The sequence below is a fragment of the Lontra canadensis genome, unplaced genomic scaffold (genome assembly GCF_010015895.1).
Source record: "Lontra canadensis isolate GAN:19392208 unplaced genomic scaffold, GSC_riverotter_1.0 scaffold14, whole genome shotgun sequence".
Lineage (NCBI taxonomy): Eukaryota > Metazoa > Chordata > Mammalia > Carnivora > Mustelidae > Lontra > Lontra canadensis.
The window spans coordinates 16,473,281-16,494,449 of NW_022631008.1; the positions used below are offsets into that span (position 1 = coordinate 16,473,281).

At 38.1% G+C, this 21,169-nt stretch overlaps 1 protein-coding gene across 1 annotated transcript in view; it reads right to left on the reverse strand.

Moving 5' to 3' along the window:
- The window catches only part of FBXL4 (F-box and leucine rich repeat protein 4), a 77,035-nt gene extending 56,381 nt beyond the window's left edge, over positions 1-20,654 (reverse strand). The window contains exons 1-3 of the mRNA XM_032858174.1: positions 20,512-20,654; positions 3,317-3,434; positions 2,082-2,665 (exon numbers count right to left, since the gene is read on the reverse strand). Of these exons, the coding sequence (XP_032714065.1) occupies positions 2,082-2,593 (512 nt within the window). The 5' untranslated portion in view covers positions 2,594-2,665; positions 3,317-3,434; positions 20,512-20,654. The remainder of the gene's footprint in view (positions 1-2,081; positions 2,666-3,316; positions 3,435-20,511) is intronic.
- Positions 20,655-21,169: the final 515 nt, after the last annotated feature.

Genomic DNA, 21,169 nt, shown 5'->3' on the forward strand with positions numbered 1-21,169 from the left:
AAGTTGTCACTTTAATCACAACCATATACCACAACTCTAGGAACCCAAGAGCATGATTTATATTCAAAATGAGTTATGCAGACATTATGGTTTAAAGATATTACATGTTTCATAGATCTCATTCCCAAATTTACCTAGCTTTTCAGGGGAAAAAGTGCTTAACTTTGTAGGAAAGAGACAAAGAATGACAGAAGCCAATAAAAACAATTCTCACATAAGAAAGGATCCTGCCCAAAGTACTTTTTTTCTCAGAAACAAACCAAAACATATCTGTATATTAAAGGATGTGGTTTTCTGTTGTTGTTTTTTTTTTAAATAGGCTCATTAATAATATTCACGATGAATTACCAAGGTCATTCTGAAAAGACAAATAAAGACTATTCCAGCAGTCTCCACCTTGAGCTGAGCTGTACTCTGCATTTGTTTCCTGAGACTGGGGAGGTGTTCCCTTAGAGTTGAGGGGACGAGGGCCTTCAAGGAAGCAGTGTAACTGATCCTTGTCCCCACTCCTCCTTCAGTGGCAACTGGGGACTGACAACTTAACAGGGGCCCACAAACTGCTCTGGAGTTAGAATAAGTTCAAATCGGCAGGGCTTCTTGTCTATTTTGTTCTTGTTCACTGCTGTATCCCCAGTACACAAATCAATGCTTAGCACATGGAAGACACACATATATTTAATAAATTAATTAGTAAAGTGATAGAAGGATCAGTGGTATCAACAAGTAATAGAAAAATGAGCAAATAATATGATTAGATAATAAATAAATGGCTCTTAAACATGAAAGCATATTCAACCTCAGAGATAATAAATATTTTAACCTAAGGTTTACATGAGATAACATTTTCACCTACCAATGACAAAAATATTAAAATTTATGAACACACTCTGTAGATGAGGTCTGGACAAAACATGTATGCATATACAATACTAGCAGGAATATAAATAAACAGAGCTTCTTTGAAGAGAAATTTGGCACTATATATCAACATGGCAAATGCGCAGACCCCGCCCCCGGCCCAGCAATTCTTTTGGGATCTTAACCCACAGACATACTTGCACATACGGAAACTGATTCATGACACGGTTATTCAATGCATTAATGTTCATAAGAGCAAAAGTATGGAAAAACTAAGTACCCATCAAAAGGTGATTTGTTAATAAGTGGGGACTCATGTACACTGTGCTTTACTTGCAACCACAGAAAAGAATGAGGAACCTCTCTTCACACTTATATGAAAAGGTACAGTATATGCCACTAGGTGAAAAGGGGTAGAGGATGCTGTGAAGAGTCTGCTTACTGTTTGTGTATAAAGAAAACAAAAATATATTTGTATTTGCTTATATCTTCATAAGGAAACTCTGAAAAGAAATAAATGAGTGGATAAAAGTGGTTTCTTTGAATACGGCTGGGCCTTAGGCACAGGGAGAACAGAGTACATGCAAGACTGCATTACGTGCTTTTTAAATTACTGAACCATGTGAATAAATCACTGGATCGGGAATTGTATTTTTTTAAAAAGAGGATGCTGAACTACAAAAAGAGAGAGGGGCATTGCTGCACAAATTGATGTAAATAAATAGGCTTTTAGAAAGAATGTATGAATCAAAGCAACATTTGTTTTTAAATGAATATGCTTGCTACAAAGACATTCTCCTAAGATTAAAACTAATTCCCTAAGTACCCCTCCCAAAGTATCACTCTATATAGATCTACTTTGGAGTTACTGTGTGTAAAAGCAGTAACATGACGCTTGTTTGAAAATATGTTACAGGTCATATTTCCTACTAACTTCTCAGACTGGCCCCCATCCCAATTAGCTGAAATCACGTTTTTTGTTTATAGTAACTTATGACACACAAATCTCATGATCTATGAATATTACAGCATGAAGTGTTAAAGGTATAAAGAATGAGTACAGCTTTAAATGCATGATCTTTCTTTTCCCTATCAGAAAACTAAAGAAAATTTTGAAAATCCAATTTGTTCAAATTACCTAAAAGAGTAAGAAAAGACCTCCATTATTAAAACAAACAAAACCTTTCAGCCATGTAACTTGGTCATTAAAAAATGAGTCTTACCTTACTTCAGCTGGTGGAATTGGGGAATAGGGATTTGCAGAACAAGCCAGAATTCTGATGACTGCTCCAGGATGATAGGTTTCCAGAACATGAACGGCTGTTGGATACACCTGTTGTTCAAAAGCAAGTTCCACGTAGTCCTGGCTTTGAAAATTAGGCGGTGTCCTCTTGAATGGCAAGGAAGCACTAGGACACTGATCCCACCATGTTCCGTAAGTTCGAAATACAGCTGTCTGAGTGAAGTCACCAGAACTTGGAAATACATTTGGTACACCTGCCAAATTCCACATGGTATAGGACATACTGTTCTCACTTCCATAATGGGAACTGAAATCGACTACTTCTTTGGCATACTGGACCACCTCTGCGTTGAGAGGGGAAGTCCGGCTGTTTGATTCTATAGTTCTATGGCTGTTCATCATTTCTCCTCTTGCAGCTGTCCTGGCTCGGCGCCGAAGGCATATATAATAAAACATAGTCAGAACTGTTAACATGGGAAAGACTGGTGACATCTAGGTGTGAATTATGAGGCTTCAAAAGGTCAGGTGTCCTCAGCAAGACGCATGAACTCTTTGAACGATGTTCTAAAAAAAAAATGGATGGCTTGGTAAAGTAAAAATAATTCAAATATACAGAAAAATGCATGGATAAGATAATAATCAGTCTTTTCTCTCAATGTAATTTCCCAGAATGAAACTGGAAAAACCACAATTCACTGTAAATGTAAATCTCTGGTATAATATATGAATGAATTTTTAAGAAACCTAGATATTGATAATGCATATAACTTTATGCTATATGGGAAGCAAAACTGATATTATAAGGTAATGGAAAGTATATGATCCAAAAAACTCTATTTTATACAAAATTATGACTAACTTTCAAAAAATACTAAAGTCCTTGAACTTTTAAAATGAAAATCATTTAAAATATATGGCTAGCCACTGAAACACTGCTTTAAATCCAAAAGAAGGCATTTTATAATTTCACATTTTAACAAATGATTCCCTATTGTTAATTATTACTCACCTCCAAACTTGATAGGTACAGATTTCACATTATGGGAATACAGTTTTCTGGAGCTGACAGTTAATCCAGACCAACTAAATTAACTGCCTTACACATCACAGATCACCAGACAGTGTTTAATTTATAACTCTTAGCAGTATTTGTTAGGGCAGTCCATGGCTGGCTGGCATCTGGTTTGCTGCCAGATACTCTTAGAAATCACTCACCCCAGAGAGAATGGTCACAGGATACACACAGGAAATGCAAAAGTTGGCATTCATCCATGTGGCCTGAAAACTGCATGCTGATTTCAGGTTCAAATGTTGAAATGTCACATTCTTTTACCTATAAGACAACAGTTTTAGAAGATCTTTTTATTTCCAACTTAAGAAGTAAAATATCCCCAAAAGATTACAGATCATCTTTTAGATAATAGACAAACATTGATAAATAGCTACTTATTAAGTAGAACTTTCAAACTGAACAGGTCATATATTTTGGAATTTTGTGGACAATTCTAAATAATTTTAAAATTTTGTGACAGATTCTAATAAAAATGTAATAATGACCCCATTCTATATACACAACATAAACCTATAGCTTATGGGTCCACGTATGTGGCAGACCTATATTACGGGGACCAAAGCATATTTTTTATCTTATTGTTTTATTTTTCTTTTTAAAACATTTCTGAGTGTAGTTGACACACAATGTTACATTAGGTTCAGGTGTACAACATAGTGATCTAACATCTCTACATGTTATGCTATGCTCACCACAAGTGTAGTTACCATCTGTCACCATATGCTATTAGAGTATCATTGACTACATTCCCTGTGCTGTACCTTTTATTCCCACAACTTATTCATTCCATAACTAGAGGCCTGTGTCTCTCACTCCTCACCCATGTTGCCTGTTCCTCACCCTCCTTTCCTCTAGCAACTATCAGTGTTCTCTGTATTTATAGGTCTGATTCTTTTTATTTATTCGTTTTGTTTTTTAAATTCCATATAGAAGTGAAATCATGAGGTATTTGTCTTTCTCTAATTTTTTTAAAAGATTTTATTTATTTATTTAACAGAGATCACAAGTAGACAGAGGCAGGCACAGAGACAGAGAGGGAGAGAGGGAGACAGGCTCCCTGCTGAGAAGAGAGCCCGATGCAGGGCTCGATCTCAGGACCCTGGGATCAAGACATGAGCGAAGGGCAGAGGCTTTAACCCACTGAGCCACCCAGGCACCCCTCTCTGACTAATTTCAACTAACATAATGGCCTCTAGGTCCATCCATGTTTTCCCCACAATGGCAATATAATCCTTTTTATGGCCACATAATATTCTTTTTTATGGCCATATAATATTCCCGTGTGTGTGTGTGTGTATGTGTGTGTGTGTGTGTTTACATCTTCTCTATCCATCCATCTATCAATGGACATTTAAGTTGCTTCCATATCTGGCTAGTGTAAATAATGATGCAAAGAACATAGCGGAGCATAACATTTTGTGTTACTGTTTTTGTTTTCTTTGGCTAAATACCCAGTGGTGGAATTATTGGATTATATGGTGTTTCTATTTTTAATCTTTTGAAGAACCTCCATGCTGTTTTCCAAAGTGGCTGCACCAATTAGATTCCCACCACCAGTGCACAAGGGTTTCTTTTTCTCCACATCCTCACCAACACTTGTTATTTCTTGTCTTTTTGATTTTAGCCACTCTGACAGGTGTCAGGTGATATCTCATTGTGGTTTTGATTTGCATTTCCCTGATGATTAGTGATGTTGAGCATCTTTTCATGTGTCTAGTGGCCATCTGTATGTCTTCTTCAGAAAAATGTCTGTTCAGGTCCTCTGCCCATTTTTTTTAAATCTTTTTTTTAAGGTTTTTATTTTATTTTACCTATTTATTTGACAGAGAGAGAGATCACAAGCAGGCAGAGAGGAAGGCAGAGAGAGAGAAGGAAGCAGGCTCCCCATTGAGCAGAGAGCCCGATGTGGGGCTCAATCCCAGAACCCCGAGATCATGACCTGAGCCGAAGGCAGAGGCTTAACTCACTGAGCCACCCAGACGCCCTCTCTGCCCATTTTTTAATCAGACTATTTCTTAAAGGCAGGATCTAGCCAAAGATCTTCATTTCTCAAAGTACTCAGTACACGGTAGGCACAAAATATTTGACATGTTGACAGAAAGGTGATAAACAAACAAAAAACACTATAAATTTAAAATAATTTAAGATTACATAATAGCATTCTTGTGCCTCTTAATCCCAGCCAGATCCAAACACAGTGAAAGGCTTGACAAAATACAACCAGTAAAACAGTAGAGAATTGAGCTTGAAACAAGTGAGGATAATCCACAGTTGTAAGAAACAAAGGAAAGAGAGCAAGAGCTGAAGCTACTATAACTTCTGGAACCAGGTACAAGCCTTAATGGTTATAAGTGGACTAACACCGTACAGAGAGGTTATTTCAAGCCACAGGTATGTGGAAAGGTCTTCATAAAGCCAAAAAACAGGAAAGATCATCCTATCTGTTAAAACCAGAAATATGAAAACTCACTGACCAGGAAGCCTAAGGAGACATGACCTCAATTTGGGTAATGGGGAAAAGTCCACAGAGGAAAATCAGAATCCTGTTAGGTGTACACCATGCATACAGCATGCGCTGAAATTCACACTACATTCATGAGTTAGAATCTCTACCCCTTCCCCAAGCAAAAAAATTTGAAAAGATAAAGTAGCCCTGAACTGGTAAAACTTTAGAAACTGTCAGGGACAGATGTGAAACCTCTTTACAGGGATACTTCCAGTATGCATGACACAGGACAGACTAAACCCTTACTAAAGATACATCACAGTAAAAACTTACAGACTCCAAGGGAAGATGAACCATGATGAAGGACAGTCAGTAGGCAGGCTCACTAAATGGAGAAATTCGTACCCCAAGAACAAGAAATAACAGAACAGTATTCACTGTTTTTGTACCACACCCAGTGCTCCATGCAATCTGTGCCCTCTCTAATACCCACCACCTGGTTCCCCCAACCTCCCACCCCCTGCCACTTCAAACCCCTCAGATTGTTTTTCAGAGTCCATAGTCTATTAGAGAGGGCACGGATTGCATGGAGCACTGGGTGTGGTACAGAAACAATGAATACTGTTATGCTGAAAATAAATTAAAAAAAATGATTAAAAAAAAAGAAATAACAGAACAATCTGAACAAGACATTTTTTAGAGAAGAGTAACAAAACATGTATTAAAATAAATAAGGTGTTTCTGCAGTGCACATTCCTAGTGCTGATGTACCAGGAATCAAGAAATCAGATTCACCTCAGGAAATATAACACCAAGGGCTAAAGTATAGGTCATGTTATAAATGTGGGAAAAAATAATTATCTAGTATATCACTTCTTTATTCAAATATTTCACCTACCACAAGTATAAATCTATCACAAAAAAATTACAACTGCACAAATCTCAAATCTTTAATGCCAAAATTTAACATGAGACAGCTCTTTTACCATATACACTTTATTTCAAAATACGTCCCCAGGGATATTAACAAGGGTAATTGCTCAAAGAATTTACTTGCTTTTTCTCTTTCTTAAAAGAATAAAATAAACTACAAAAATGAAATTTAGGAAATAACAATTTATAAGTATCCAACTCAACCAACAGACAATTAGAAGACTGCATGTTTTATTCCTGGAAACCTTCAAAAAAAAAAAAAAAACAGAATTCTCTCTGCTAAAGTGGACAGATGAGTTTGGCTATATAATCTTTTTCTTAAGATTTACTTATTTATTTGCAAGAGACAGAGAGGAAAGGGAGGGAGCACATGGGGTTGGGGCAGAAAGAGAGGGAGAAAGTTCCAAGCCAATTCCAAGCCAAGCACAGAACCAGAAATGAGCCTCAATCCCAGGACCCTGAGATCATGACCAGAACCGACCAGAAGGGAAGCTGAAAGCTGGAAGCTTAACGAACTGCGGCCACACAGACGCCCCTGGCTATACGATCTTTGGACATCACTTCTCACTCCACAGTCTATATAAACTGCTTCAAATAGGCTTCTTTCACTTTCTTTACAAAACTGAATTTATCAGAAAGTAGAAATGTTATAAAACATCTGTTTTATAGAAATATCTGTAAAATAAGAAATCATCATTCATGTGAACTTTCATGATCATTCTTGGCATAAAGATTGAGACAAATTGTGAAAAGTCGAATTCTATTTGACACACCAAGCCCCAAACTTTCTGCTTCCCAGCTAGCTTTTACGATTATAAATTATAGGATAATACAAAAGCAGCAAGAATGCAATATAAGCAATATCATCTTTAAGCTGGGTTAAAGTTAAGTAAAATTTTGCACTGAAGCAACATATATAAAAGTGAGTTATAAACTGTAAATATATGTACTATATAATCAAACTTCTGCAGAGTAGAAGAGAAATGTAAATGGATGCTTTATTTTTCCAACTATGAATAACAATAATCATTTTTTGTAAGATAAAGCTAAAAATGACAAATTTTTGAAAGAAGGAAAAGCAGTACACAGTACACTGAAAAAGCAAATATATTTTTTTCAGCCATACCATTCAGAAAAATGTAATAAAATTAAAACCTGTTTTTGAAAATGTAAACAAAGCATAGAAATAAAAAAGGAAGTGTGCAAACCCATTGTTAACCCCTTTCGTTGATTCTACGCTCCTTTCCAATCAACTAAGATGATGCTATTAAAATGTTTTTGATGGGGTAGAACATATGGAGAAGAAAGGATAGCTCACTCTACTCTTCCCTGGGAAATGAAGCTGAAAAAGGTAATAGAGCCATAGTCTCAGGACTCATGTGGGCAGCAACGGCCAATGCTGAAGTCCAAATTGTCCATGTACTGTCTGGACTTTTGCCAAGGCATGGAGGCAATTTGTGATAACCAATGAATATCCCAACAGGCAATGAACCAAATGCAAAAGACACAATAACTCTATTTTATGAGGAGAATGGGATTCAAAGACAAAATGACTTTTCCCACCTGGCGCAAATAAATAAATATTAGTCTGGTACACTCAAGGGATCCAAAAGGGTGATTATAAAATGTACCTTTAGAGACATTTCTTTTCCAATTTACTCAAAATGCTACTTTAATTTTTAAAACTCTCATAACATATAAGAATATTATTTTCCATTTAACAAAAGTCACAATTACAAATAGGATCATCCTTATTTTATTAGTTATTTAATCCAATTACTTATCAACTATGGCTATGAGGGGAGAAATTCTCCACAACACACGGAACTTTTATACCAGCACAATCAAGGAATACAGAACAACAACCATTTTAACTTGTATCCTGAGACTCCCATACTCCTTGGGAAACAACTTGCTTTACACGACATGATTTTATTATAATACAACTTTATTTTCAACTACATCTTTCATATTATAAAATGCTTAACAAAGTTAAATAATACAGAGAAAGCAGTAAGAGTGGAAAAGAGAAATTAAGAGGTATAGACAAGGGAGAACATATGTTTTCTACTGAGATTTGAAGTGAGATGGGGAGTCGATGAGGCGGAGAGAAGCAGGATGGCAGGAACTGCAGAGAAGACGGCTCCTGCTCCTGCTCCAGTACAGGAAAGAGGAGGAAGGAAAAGGACTTCTCTTAAAATAAACAAAAGGAGGCAATCAGAATGAACATGAACCAGGACCATGGCCAGGCCAGGCTCATGGTGGGATGAAAAAACCTAGAGACAAGCTTAAAACTCCAAGAGGATTCTCAACTTAAACTGAAAAGATAGAAGGAAAGAAAAAAGGACAGGCAAAAAGGCTCGGCCAGATACTGAAGTCACCACACAGTCCTGTTGCAGAAGGGCCCACAGAGATAAGCCAATGAAGTGATGGGGAAAGACAAGGGTCTGGGCAGCTCGGCGACCTCACACATTTATAAATGTAACAGAGTGCATAATGTGGTAGGAAATCAAGATAAAAAGGCCAAACTCAGTAATGTTATCACTTATGAATCCTGCTGAAACTGATCAACACTATTTTGAGAAAGGACTCTTCTGGACAAGTCTAGAAATCCAGACATCTGTGAATGGAGGAAAATATCAATCAAGAAGAGGGAAATTATATTTGAATTCAGTGCAGCAGCTGCCACTCATTCCCAGCCCCCTTTCCTGGCCTGACCCCCCCCCCCCCATGCTTCTAGGCCACCACGGGCTCTTCTATATTCTGCCTGTCTGACAACTGTCTGATAACTTCTCCTCCCTGGGCCTTCTTCATTCTCAAATATATACAAGTACCATTAAGAGAAGGCTGTCTTTTGATGAAATGATACCCAAGAATGTTCCACCTACCTTGGCACATCTCCCTCTCCCTTCCATTTCCACACTCCCCATCTTTGCTGTAGTACATCTGCCCCGCCCCCCACCGCACACCTTGCACACCTCAGCATCTCCAAGTCTTCCACTGAGGCTGGGCTGCTCTGGAATGACCTGTTCTTCCCTTGAAGAAGAGCCTTGGCAGCCTCTTACTCATCCGTTAAGGTCAAGTACAGACGTGGTCTATCACTCACTTTTTCTCTGCTCTTACATTTTTGCGTGCCATTTCTTACATGGTGAGAGATTTCCTTCTACCCCAACACACTATGAATTCCTCAAATTCAGAGAATGTGACTTACTGATAACTACAGGACTCAGCGCTTTGCACGTCCCAAGATAAGCGAAATAAGCATTTGTTCTGCTTTTTGAAGGCGGGCAGAGAAGATGGCAGGACAGAATTAAAATAAACACAGAAATGAAACCAGAGACTCTTCAAGATAAGAACACGAGGACCGAAAAATGAAGCAAAAAAAGTTCTGTATCTTGATACAGAGCAAAAGAGGGGGAAAATGGATAATAAAAACCGAATCACAATAGGTAAGAATCAAATGTATGACCTTCTTTGAAGCCATCCAATAAGGAATAGTATACATATTGAAATTTTACTTTTCAAAGAGAATGTGAAAAAGTAGTAACCTCTGTTAGTACAAAAGCAGCCCCTGAACACATAAAAGAGACTTGACCTTGGCTACAAAGAAACTCTGATTGAAATTAAAGAAAGATTCATGAAAGAGATGATTGGAGAGGTAAAAGGAAACTATTTTCTCAAATACAATGAATTTTTTTTAACACTCCAAATCTGTGTTAAGACCACAGAATGATTAAGAAGAACTGGAAAAACTATAAGTAGAAAAGAAGTTCTTAGAAAAAGTGATAACCTAGGAACAAGAGGGCAGAGACAAGTCAAGGAACGCCATAATAAAAGAGCCAGGTTGATGCTATTCTGGTATTAGATGAGCTAGGGAGGAGCAAAGGCCAAGTGCTAGCAAAGCAGCCCTTTTTTCTTCACCATAATTATTTACATTTCAATGTACTATATTAAAATAATGTACGGGTGTCAGTAAGGAGACTACTGGATTACTGAGGATGGAATATTACTACATTACACGCCTCTCTCTTCCTCTAAGTAAATTCTCCTCCAATTGAAACATTTTTATTATGATTACAGTTTTTATTCAGCAAGGCCCCAATATAGAATAAACATTCAAGTTCTTAACTGAGCCAAGTGTATGGACAGGGAAAATAGAGCTTCCTAGCCAACTTCAAAAGTTTTTGAAAATCCAGGTAAATAGAGCAAAAGAAGGGAGGGGAATCACTTGGAAACAAAAAACCTAAAAGGCTGAGGGAAAATCCTGAAAACCAAGAAAGACAAACAGTACTTCTTTCTCTTCCAAGAATCAAAGCAGGACTTATAAATACAAAAAGGATGGCAACAGTAGGCATTTCAGAACATTGGCTGAGTTAATGAACAAATGGTGAGGACCACGTAAGAAGTGCCTAAGAAGGGGCGCCTGGGTGGTTCAATGGGTTAAAGCCTCTGCCTTCTGCTCAGGTCATGATCTCAGGGTCCTGGAATCGAGCCCCCGAATCAGGCTCTCTGCTCAGCAGGGAGCCTGCTTCTTCCTCTCTCTCTGCCTGCCTCTCTGCCTACTTGTGATCTCTGTCTGTCAAATAAATAAATAAAAATCTTAAAAAAAAAAAAAAAAGTGCCTAAGAAGTCAAATGAGGAACAAACTTGTCAGAACACAAGGGAGAAGATTTAGACTCAGTTTAACCTAGATATTGATAATGGTTAGTTCTCTCCCTCTTTCTTTGCTAAACTTTCTTTAACAAGCATATCTCACCTTATGAAATATTTCATGACCATACTTTAGTAGAGAAAGAAAGGAATCAAGGAGCCAATGTTTTCTTTTTGTTTTAAAAAGCAGAGCTGTGGGGTGCCTGGGTGGCTCAGTGGGTTAAGCCACTGCCTTCGGCTCAGGTCATGATCTCAGGGTCCTGGGATCGAGCCCCGAATCGGGCTCTCTGCTCAGCAGGGAGCCTGCTTCCTCCTCTCTCTCTGCCTGCCTCTCTGCCTGCTTGTGATCTCTCTCTGTCAAATAAATAAATAAAATCTTTAAAAAAAAAAAAAAAGCAGAGCTGTAGGGACAGATGTTTGGTGATTTAATACAACGGACCTCAAAACCCTCTTCCTGACAAAAGTGCTATCTCACAAAGTGACAGGAAGGACATGTTTCTAATAACACACATATGATATATAAAGTAACTTGGATAAGATGCCACCATGCCATATTCTCTGTATTTCACCTTTTCTTCCCTTGTTAATGATGAGTAAGAATACATCATTGGAATGGGAAGAACTGTGAATTCAGAATAACTCCAAACCTTTGGCAGATATATAATATATATTTAACTAAACACTAAAATATTAGGGATAGCTGGCTAAGGGCAATTCTAATGGACTCACTGAAGAGAGAAAAAAAATATCTCTAGCCACTAAAACCATAAAGTATATTGAATTTACTTTATTCAAATACTAACTATACATTTTTATACAGTAAAATAGAGAGCTTTTACTTACAGAAATATATTACACTTAGCCTTCCTAACAAAAATCCAACTACAAGATCATAGGTATGTCACTGCTAACCATTCATGCTAAAAGAGAAATTAACTAAAATAGTATAATACTGTTAAATTAACTTTAGTGTGTAATTTACATTCCAAAAAAATGTACTCCATTTTAAGTGTGCAGTATAATGGGTTTCCTAAGACATATACCAATGTAACCAATTCCAGAATCTAAATATAGAATGTTTCCATCAACCCAAAAGGTTCATTGCTGCTCCCTCCCAATCACCAAACCACTTCCTGCACCAGATAAAAAATAACTTGCTTCCCATTGCTATAAATCAGATTGTCCTTTATTCTTGAGTTACATGTAAGTGAAATTATATGTGTGTATTCTTTTGTGTCTAGGTTATTCTGCACAGCCTATCGGTAGATTTATCCCTGTTATGTACATCAGTAGTTTGTCCCTTTTTACTGATGAATCATAACCATTATGTGGACATATCCACTCACCTGTTGATAAAAATTTGGGTTGTTTCTAGTGCCAAAGTGTTTTTAAAATGGCTGCCAACATCGTACATTTCTACCAGCAATATATGAGACTTCTAGTTGTTCCACATCCTCATCAATAGCCAATGCTGTCAGTCTTCAGCCTTTCCAGGAGGTGGGTGGTAAATATCTTGTTTTAAATTTGCATTTCTCAATTGGCTAGTAATGACGTGGAGCATTTTTTCACATCTTTATTTGCCATTTGTATCTTCTTTAGTGAAATGTCTATTTTGCCCATTTTTCAGAATCAGGTTTTTTTGTTTTCATATTATTGAGTTGTAAGAGTTCTTTGTACATTCTAGATATAAGTTTTTTATCAGATATATATTTTGCAAATATTTTCTCCCAGTCTGTGCCTGGTTTCTCATCTATTTGATAATATCTTTTAAAGAGAAAACGTTTCAATTTTTTATTAAGTCCAATTCATCATTTTTTCCCTTTTATGGCATATTTTTGTGAATCCTAGCAAACATTTTACTTAAGAGCAATGTCAAATATAATTTCAAAAATTCTAGAACAGATAGTATTTAATACCTTAAACCTGAGAACAGTTAATTGCACATTAGTGAAATTTTAAGATGATACCAAACTGGATGCCACAAACACTTCTGGTGGGAATGCAAAATGGTATAGTCACTTTGGAAAACTTTGCCAGTTTATTATAAAGCTCAACATACCCTTACCAAACCATTTAGCAATTCCATTCCTACATTATTTATCCAAGAGCACTGAAAACCTATTTTCAAACAAAAATCTGTACACAAATATTTATGTATTTATTCATTATCACTCCAATCTGGAAACACGAAAGATGTCCTTCAAAAGTGAAAGGATAAACAACCATATATCCATACAATGAAATATTACTCAGTAATAAAACAGAATGAACCACTGATTCAGCAAATAGCACAGATGAACCTTAAAATGATTTTGTAAGTGAAAGAAGCTGTACCAAAAGCTACATATTGTAGAACTTCATTTATAGGATATTCTGGAAAAGGCAAAACTATAGGGAAGGCAAACAGATCAGTGATTGTGAGAGAGTTAGAGGAAAAGACAGGTTGCCTCCATGACTACAATGGGCACACACTAAGGAATTCCTTGGGTGATAGAACCGTTCTGTATGCTTTTGATTTCAGTCTTTGTTTTGGACCAAAACAAAGTCAAGTTGAAGATTTAATATCTTCATATTGGCTTATATCATGGGGGTCCTACTTTATTAGTCTGTTCTTGACCAGCACACTCTGAAAGATACCTCTTAGTTGACATGTCCTGCCCATTTTTGTGTCTAGGACAAAGCCCCGTCACAGAGGCCCTTCCACTCACCTGGCTTTAGGGAACTACCTGTCTAGATGAGAGAACATGAAGTGACCTTCATGACTTCACACAGAAACCCAACCAGGAACAAATCAGCCAACACAGATCTGCATTTGTATGTAGAAACAGAATTACCTATCTTAAAAATAAGGAAACAGGTTGGGCCATTAGAGCAAATGGTCTCCAATAAAAGTGAGTGAATAATAGGAGGATAGTTTTAAAATTATAATTGTTATCTTTAGTGTGAATTAATAGAGCATAGGATTCATATAACATGGAGAAACTAATTTAAAAAATTTTTAAGGTCTTTGAAATTAAAAATACAATAGCCAAATTCAAAATTTAAACGAAAAAAAGTGTAAGTAACTTAGAAGACAGATGCAAGAAACCTAATGCCTATATAAAATCAATGTGAAAGACTGAAGCTGAAGGAAATTTAAGGAAATGCTAAAAGTTAATGTACTATTTCAGGAATTCTAAAGAAAAAAACTGACTCAAACTCTTATTTACATAGAAAAACAAACAATACAATGAAAAATATTTCTGGACATGCAAACATACTTCCTGTAACTCTTCTTAAAAAATATTCAAGACCGTATTCCAGTCAAAAACCAAAGAAAGGAAAGTAAATATTTGTAAAAGGGAAAGATGTAATATTCAAGTAACTAGTGATCTGAAGTCAAATTTAAATCTTTACACAGTATTGGTGAAGATGAAAAGGATGGTTAGGGGCAAAAACACAAGTAATGTAAAAAAGAAATCAAATCAATAAAACTAAGAATGTAGGGAAAGCAAGGAGTCACATCCCTTATACCTTCATTACTGAATGGAGGTATAAGGGAACAGTTACAGATGATTTTAGAATTTCTGAACTTGAAAAGGAAAGAAAAAAAAAAAGGTAAATATGAATAGGTTAAATTTTCCTATTAAAAGATAAAGTCTTTTGGACAAGGGATCTTTGTAATGAAAATGTTCTGTATTTTGACTATGGTGGTAGTCACAAGATCTACATAAAATTACAGAGAATTAAATGCAAACACACACAAGTGCATGTAAAAGTCATGAAATCTGGATAAGGTCTATAGATTGTACCAATGTCAATTTCCTGGGTATGATACTGTACTATAATTATGCAAAATGTTACCACAGTTGGTAACTAGATGAAGTATACATAGGACTTCTCTGTATTATCTTTTATAATTGCATGTGAATCTATAATTATCTTTTTTTTTTTTTTTTTCCAGAGGGAGGGCACAGAGCCCAATGTGAGGCTTGATCTCATGACCCTGAGATCAGGACCTGAGCTGAAATCCTGAGATCAAAAGTCGGATGCTTAACAGACTGAGCCACCTAGGCACCCCCTATAATGATCTTTCTTTAAAAAGTTTAAAAATGCAAGAAAATAAACGAACTTTAAAATTAGGAGGAGGGAAGACTAGGGAGAGAAATAAAAGTCCAGCTATATGATGTTTGATGTTTAAAAGAGGCAAGTAAAGCAAAATGATGTGTTAAAACTAAATATATGAGCAATAAGGATCTGGCACACAGAAAACTGACAGGGATGGCAATAGTAATATCAGACAGTATAGACTCCAAGGTAAAAATCATTAAACAAGGCAAAAAGGATATTTTATATTTTGTAAGATGAAAATGCAAACAATTACACACAGGATGAATTCAACCAAATTCATAGTCACAGTAGGAAACCAATCTATTTTGCTTACTGATTTGTCAATTTTGAGGGAGAAAAATAATACAGTATAATAAATGTTTCAGGAAAAACAACAGGGAAAGGATGGCTTATCAAAAAAAAAAAAAATGTTTTAGAGAGATACCACCTCACACCAGTCAGAATGCCTAAAATTAACCAGTCAGGAAATGACAGATGCTGGCGAGGATGCAGAGAAAGGGGAACCCTCCTACACTGTTGGTAGGAATGCAAGCTGGTGCAACCACTCTGGAAAACAGCATGGAGGTTCCTCAAAAAGTTGAAAATAGAGCTACCCTAGGACCCAGCAATCACACTACTAGGTATTTACCCTAAAGATACAAATGTAGTGATCCAAAGGGGCACGTGCACATGAATGTTTATGGCAGCAATGTCCACAATAGCCAAACTATGGAAAGAACCTAGATGTCCATCAACAGATGAATGGATAAAGAAGATGTGGTCTATATATACAATGGAATACTATACAGTCATCAAAAGAAATGGAATCTTGCCATTTGTGACGACATGGATGGAACTAGAGGGTATTACACTGAGCGAAATAAGTCAGTCAGAGAAAGACAACTATCATATGATCTCCCTAATATGAGGAAGTTGAGAGGCAATGTGGGGGGCTTGGGTATAGGAAAGGAATAAATGAAACAAGATGGGATTGGGAGGGAGACAAACAATCTCACAAAACAAACTGAGGGTTGCTGGGAGGAGGGGGTTAGGAAGAAGGTGGTTGAGTTATGGACATTGGGGAAGGTATGTGCTATGGTGAGTGCTGTGAAGTGTGTAAACCTGGCAATTCATAGACCTGTACCCCTGGGGCTGATAATACATTATATGTTAATTTAAAAATTAAAAATTATTTTAAAAATTTAAAAAATGTTTTAGAAAAATGTTCAGATATTTAGAAAAATAAATTTGGAATATTATCATAGCAACCATTCTTCATCTAAATTAATGATACAAAATATCCAGTTAGGGGAATTTGTACGAAGTATTTTAATAATCTTGGGGTAGAAACTTAGCATTCATAAAGGCAGAGAATAATAGAACTGACAACATAAGTGTTATAAAAATTTCTGTAAAGCAAAGTTCCCAGAAAAAGCATTAAAGGAATGGACTAAGAAAAAAATATACTATCAAATGGTGTGCCAAGTCACTAGTAGCCACTACATGTAAAGAGCTATTACAAACCATTAAGACAAAGAGAAACACTTCAGCAGAAATCTAAGTAGATGATGAACATGTAAGTTACAAAAGATGCAAATGACCTTAATTTACAGATATTTAACTCCATCAATAAAAAAAGAAGATGCAAAATTAAAACAGTAAAAAAAAAAAAAACAGCATTTTTCATCCATAAAATTACTAAAATGTAAAACATGACAGTATCACCTTGATACAATTCTTCACAGGTCTCTCATGTTTCTGCATGTCTTATAAGTGGGGCACTGATAGCCTTTGTTCCAGACTATCTTTTCAAGGAGGTCTATATTTAGCAAACATCCATGATAGATAAAGTGAGCTTTCCCTTTGGAGGGGAGGACAGGTTTGTTTATTATCCAGCATAATAAATATAATGCCTCTCCCTAGGACAAAGTTTAGGTGAGTTTATTTGCAGCCCATTATGGAAGATTCGGGTTCCCTAAACTCAGGGTTCCTGTCCTGTAATGTAATCTACTGTGTGTGCTTGAGTCATCTCATCCTTACCACATCACCCAGCAGAAAGTGGGGTTCAAGGAAGCAGCACAAGAAAATGATGATACTCTGGCTACTGTTGTTGCTGTGCCTTGTCTCTGGCCCTGGAGTCTCATGTCTTTTGCCAGTATACATGAAACTGTTGCCTTGCTAGTAGGGTAAAATCTCCAGATCTGTGGCAATCCATGGCAATGATATGGCAGCAGCAGCATTCTACGTGTATAAAATTGACTCTTCCAACACCTTTTCAAGAGCAATATGGCACAATCTATCATAATTTAAAATGTAGGTAGCCTTTGACCAAGCAATTGCTTGTCTAAGCATTTACACCAAGGAAATAAACAAATTGCTAATATACACAAACAAAATGAATAACAGAAATAAATTTCTATTCTGTAACAGAAATAAATTTGAAATAGCTTAAATTTCTATTCTGCAATAGAAATAAATCTGAAACAGCTTAAATATCAACAGGGAATCAGTTAAATAAATTTTAGGTTATTTTTCACTGAAATACCAGAAAGACTTTCAAAAGATAGTATTACATGCGCTGTCACAGAAAGATGTTCATCAATTATTACTAACTGGAAGTTATAGAAAATTCTATACAGTACACTGCCATTTATGAAGCAAATATACACTGATGTACACTGATACACATGTATTTATAGTGTCTGGAAGAACAAATGATTAATGATGATCCCTGGGAAATGGGGTTATTATAGACCAGGTGGGCACACAACACTTTCATTTTCTCCTTTGGCTACTTCTGTATTACCTGACATTTTTTTTGAAGAATGCATATATTTATTTTATAATCTAATAAAGTTTCTAAGCATCTGTTATGGCAGCACTTGAAAATTCATTACATTTAAGACATCCAGCTGCAATGGTAAAGTAGAAATGGACAAGGGGCTGTCCTGGGTGTCACTTCTATGGGCACTTATCCCTCAGAGCTACTGAAACAAGGTACAGAAAGTCCTGAGTCAAAGCTGAGGAAAAACACACTACACTTACTAATAACACAATCCAAAGTTAAAGGGCGTGCAGATTTTGAAAAGCTGCTTTTCTACAGACAACTCGGAGGAGCAACTCTACATGGCAGGTTCTGAGGTACCAAGAGAAGGGATTTATTTAGCAATGGTTAATGAATCAACGCACCATGAAATAGGTTAGCTAGAAAAAATAATAATTTCAAGAATAGACAAGAAACTTTAAAGGGGCGGGAGGAGGCGAGTGGTAAGGACACCTGGGTGGCTTCGTCGGTTAAGCATTCTACTCTTGATTTTGGCGCAGGTCATGATCTCAGGGTTTGGAGACAGAGGCCCTGCTCTGCAGGTTCAGTTCTGTGCTCAATGCAGAGTCTGCATGAACCTTCCCCTCCTCCTCCCTCTGCCCCTCCCCACTGCTCACATTCTCTCTAAATAAATAAATAAATAAATAAATAAAATCTTTTAAAATAAACAGAAAAATAGAAGGGGTAAGGAAATCAATTTAACCCCATTAAGTGGGGTTTAGTGGTCTACGACACACCAGACACTGTTTGAATCAATAGACATTCAACACATTATAAAGCTAGAGTAAGAAAAGCAGCATGGTATCAGCACAAGAAGCCAGAGATCACTGACGAGCCGTTCAGAAAATGTCCTTACAATACACAAGAATCAGGACCTTGGATAAATAGAGTATTTGTTATCGGTAGGGAAAAACAGAATCCAACAAATGATGATGGGGTCAGTGGCTAATAATTTTGGGTGGGGCGAAGCACCTTACTTCATTTCTCACACTAAAATACACTTGAGGTAGGTTAAAGACTTTTGGATAAAGACTAAGATCATTAAAAGCACTAAAAGAAAACAGGTGGATATATATTACAGTCCATGTGGCAAAAAGTCTGAGAGGACATCAAAGTTAGCTACACAAAGTTAAGACAGAATGTTGATCACAGAAAAATCATGATGACGAGGCAGTAGTTAACAATATTTTAAAATGCCACATACACAGTACTATATTTGCATTGCTCGATCACAGCATTATAAGGAAGAAATTAACCATTTTACATAGAGATGACCTCTCTGATTTTCAAGTAACAGAAGAGAAGCGCAGGATATTGCAGGATTCAGAAAAGCCAAAATTTGAGACAGTCTAAAAAGTTGATACTCAAAAGAGATATGAAAAGAAGGATCCAATTCAATGAGCAATTAGAGAGTGCCTAACCACAGAGTGATGCACGTTACCACTAGGAAGACAAGTGTGCTCTTTCCCCCAGTAACTGAGTATCGAATAAAGAACTGTTGGATAGTTGATGTATTAAGTAAATCTCCCTTTACTTAACCAACAGGTATAATATATAGTACAGAACTACAGAGGCATCAAGAAAGCTTTTTAAGGATAAAATGTGCCTGAAACCAAGGACTGCACGCCAGGAAGCAGTAAAGGCAGCTTGTGTCCTGAAACGAATAGGAACAAACAAGATCACCACACATGGTGTTGAATCCTCTAGGGCAAAACGCCAAACACGGTATCTGGTCAACGCCACTGCCTGACCACAGGTTTGTATCACTTTGACTTCCTATTTATTCATATATTTCAATTAGTGGCTGCATCCCGAGGCTATGTGGCAATAAACATTTGGGAACCATCAAGGCAATCCAAAACCACTCCCACTGTAAGCAGGTTGACAAGGAGGCCAAGGGGATGGTCACCATCAACACTACACTCTAAGGGCACCCTTAAACATAGAAGCAAGGTTGCTGCCGGTATCCTGTTGCAGTCCTGAAGACACGGGCCTGGTCAGTTAAACACCAACGATGCCAGGGGAAACCAAGGCAACACGCACAAGAGCAACAAGTACACAGGCGGGCAGGTGGCCGACGCGGGACTGCAGGGTCAGCACTGCCGGCTGACAGCGCGATGTAAACAACCCTGGGCAGGGTGGACGCCGGGACAACGCTTCACGCCGCGCAGAGTGGGGCAGAGAAGCAGCACCCAAGGCACGTAAGCCGCTCGCAGGTGCCCTGCAAGCTCCGAAAGCGCGGCGCGGGCTTCGGGGGGAGGGGCGACCGGTGGGGAACCTCTGCCCCGCGCCCAGGCTCCCCCAAACGCGGCGCTCCGCCCTGGCCCGGCCCCGCCCCAGCGCTGAAGGAGGAAGACGGAGACCCGCAGGAGGAAAAAGTAAAGGAAGGGCCGTACCCTGCAGGGTCCGGGAGAGGTGCACGCCGTGGGGTTCACCACCGACCCAGGCGGCACCGGGAGACGCCGGCGCAGGGGCGGCCCCCAGAGTCCCGCGCTGCGGCGCGCCTGCGGCGAGGCCGGCCCAGCGCGACCCGGAAGGAACACGCAAAGACCGCGAGGAGGGGCGGGGCCGAGCCAGAGGAGGGGCGGGGCCAGAGAGCAGGCGGAGCGCCGCTCCCGCCGGAGTCCAGCGCAGCGTCTGGGCCGCCCTCTCCTAGGCCGAGGGGAGGAGCTTCCTGCTGACTTCCCAGACCCAGTCGTGCCCTACAAATTGCCCAGTTACTGCCCAGCGGGCAGTGGTTGAAATCCACTGCGGGAGTAATCCGTTCCTCGCACCAGCCTGCCATCTGTAGTGTAGTCCTGCTAGGGCTTTTGCTGTCCAGAGTTGGTGGGTCAGGTAATGCATAGGGATTATGGGTGATAAGGTCCTCAGAGCAAAAGTGGGAAATAAATTCTAGGTGCTCTAGAGGCGTAATTCACCTAGTTTGCAAACGTCTTCTGCCCCAGATACAAAGCCGTCCTGCAAAATCATTTCCCTCACGTGTGGAAACCGTGACCATGATCCCTCATGAAACAGATGCTCTCACGTCTCCCTTACTCAGTTACTTTATTTTCA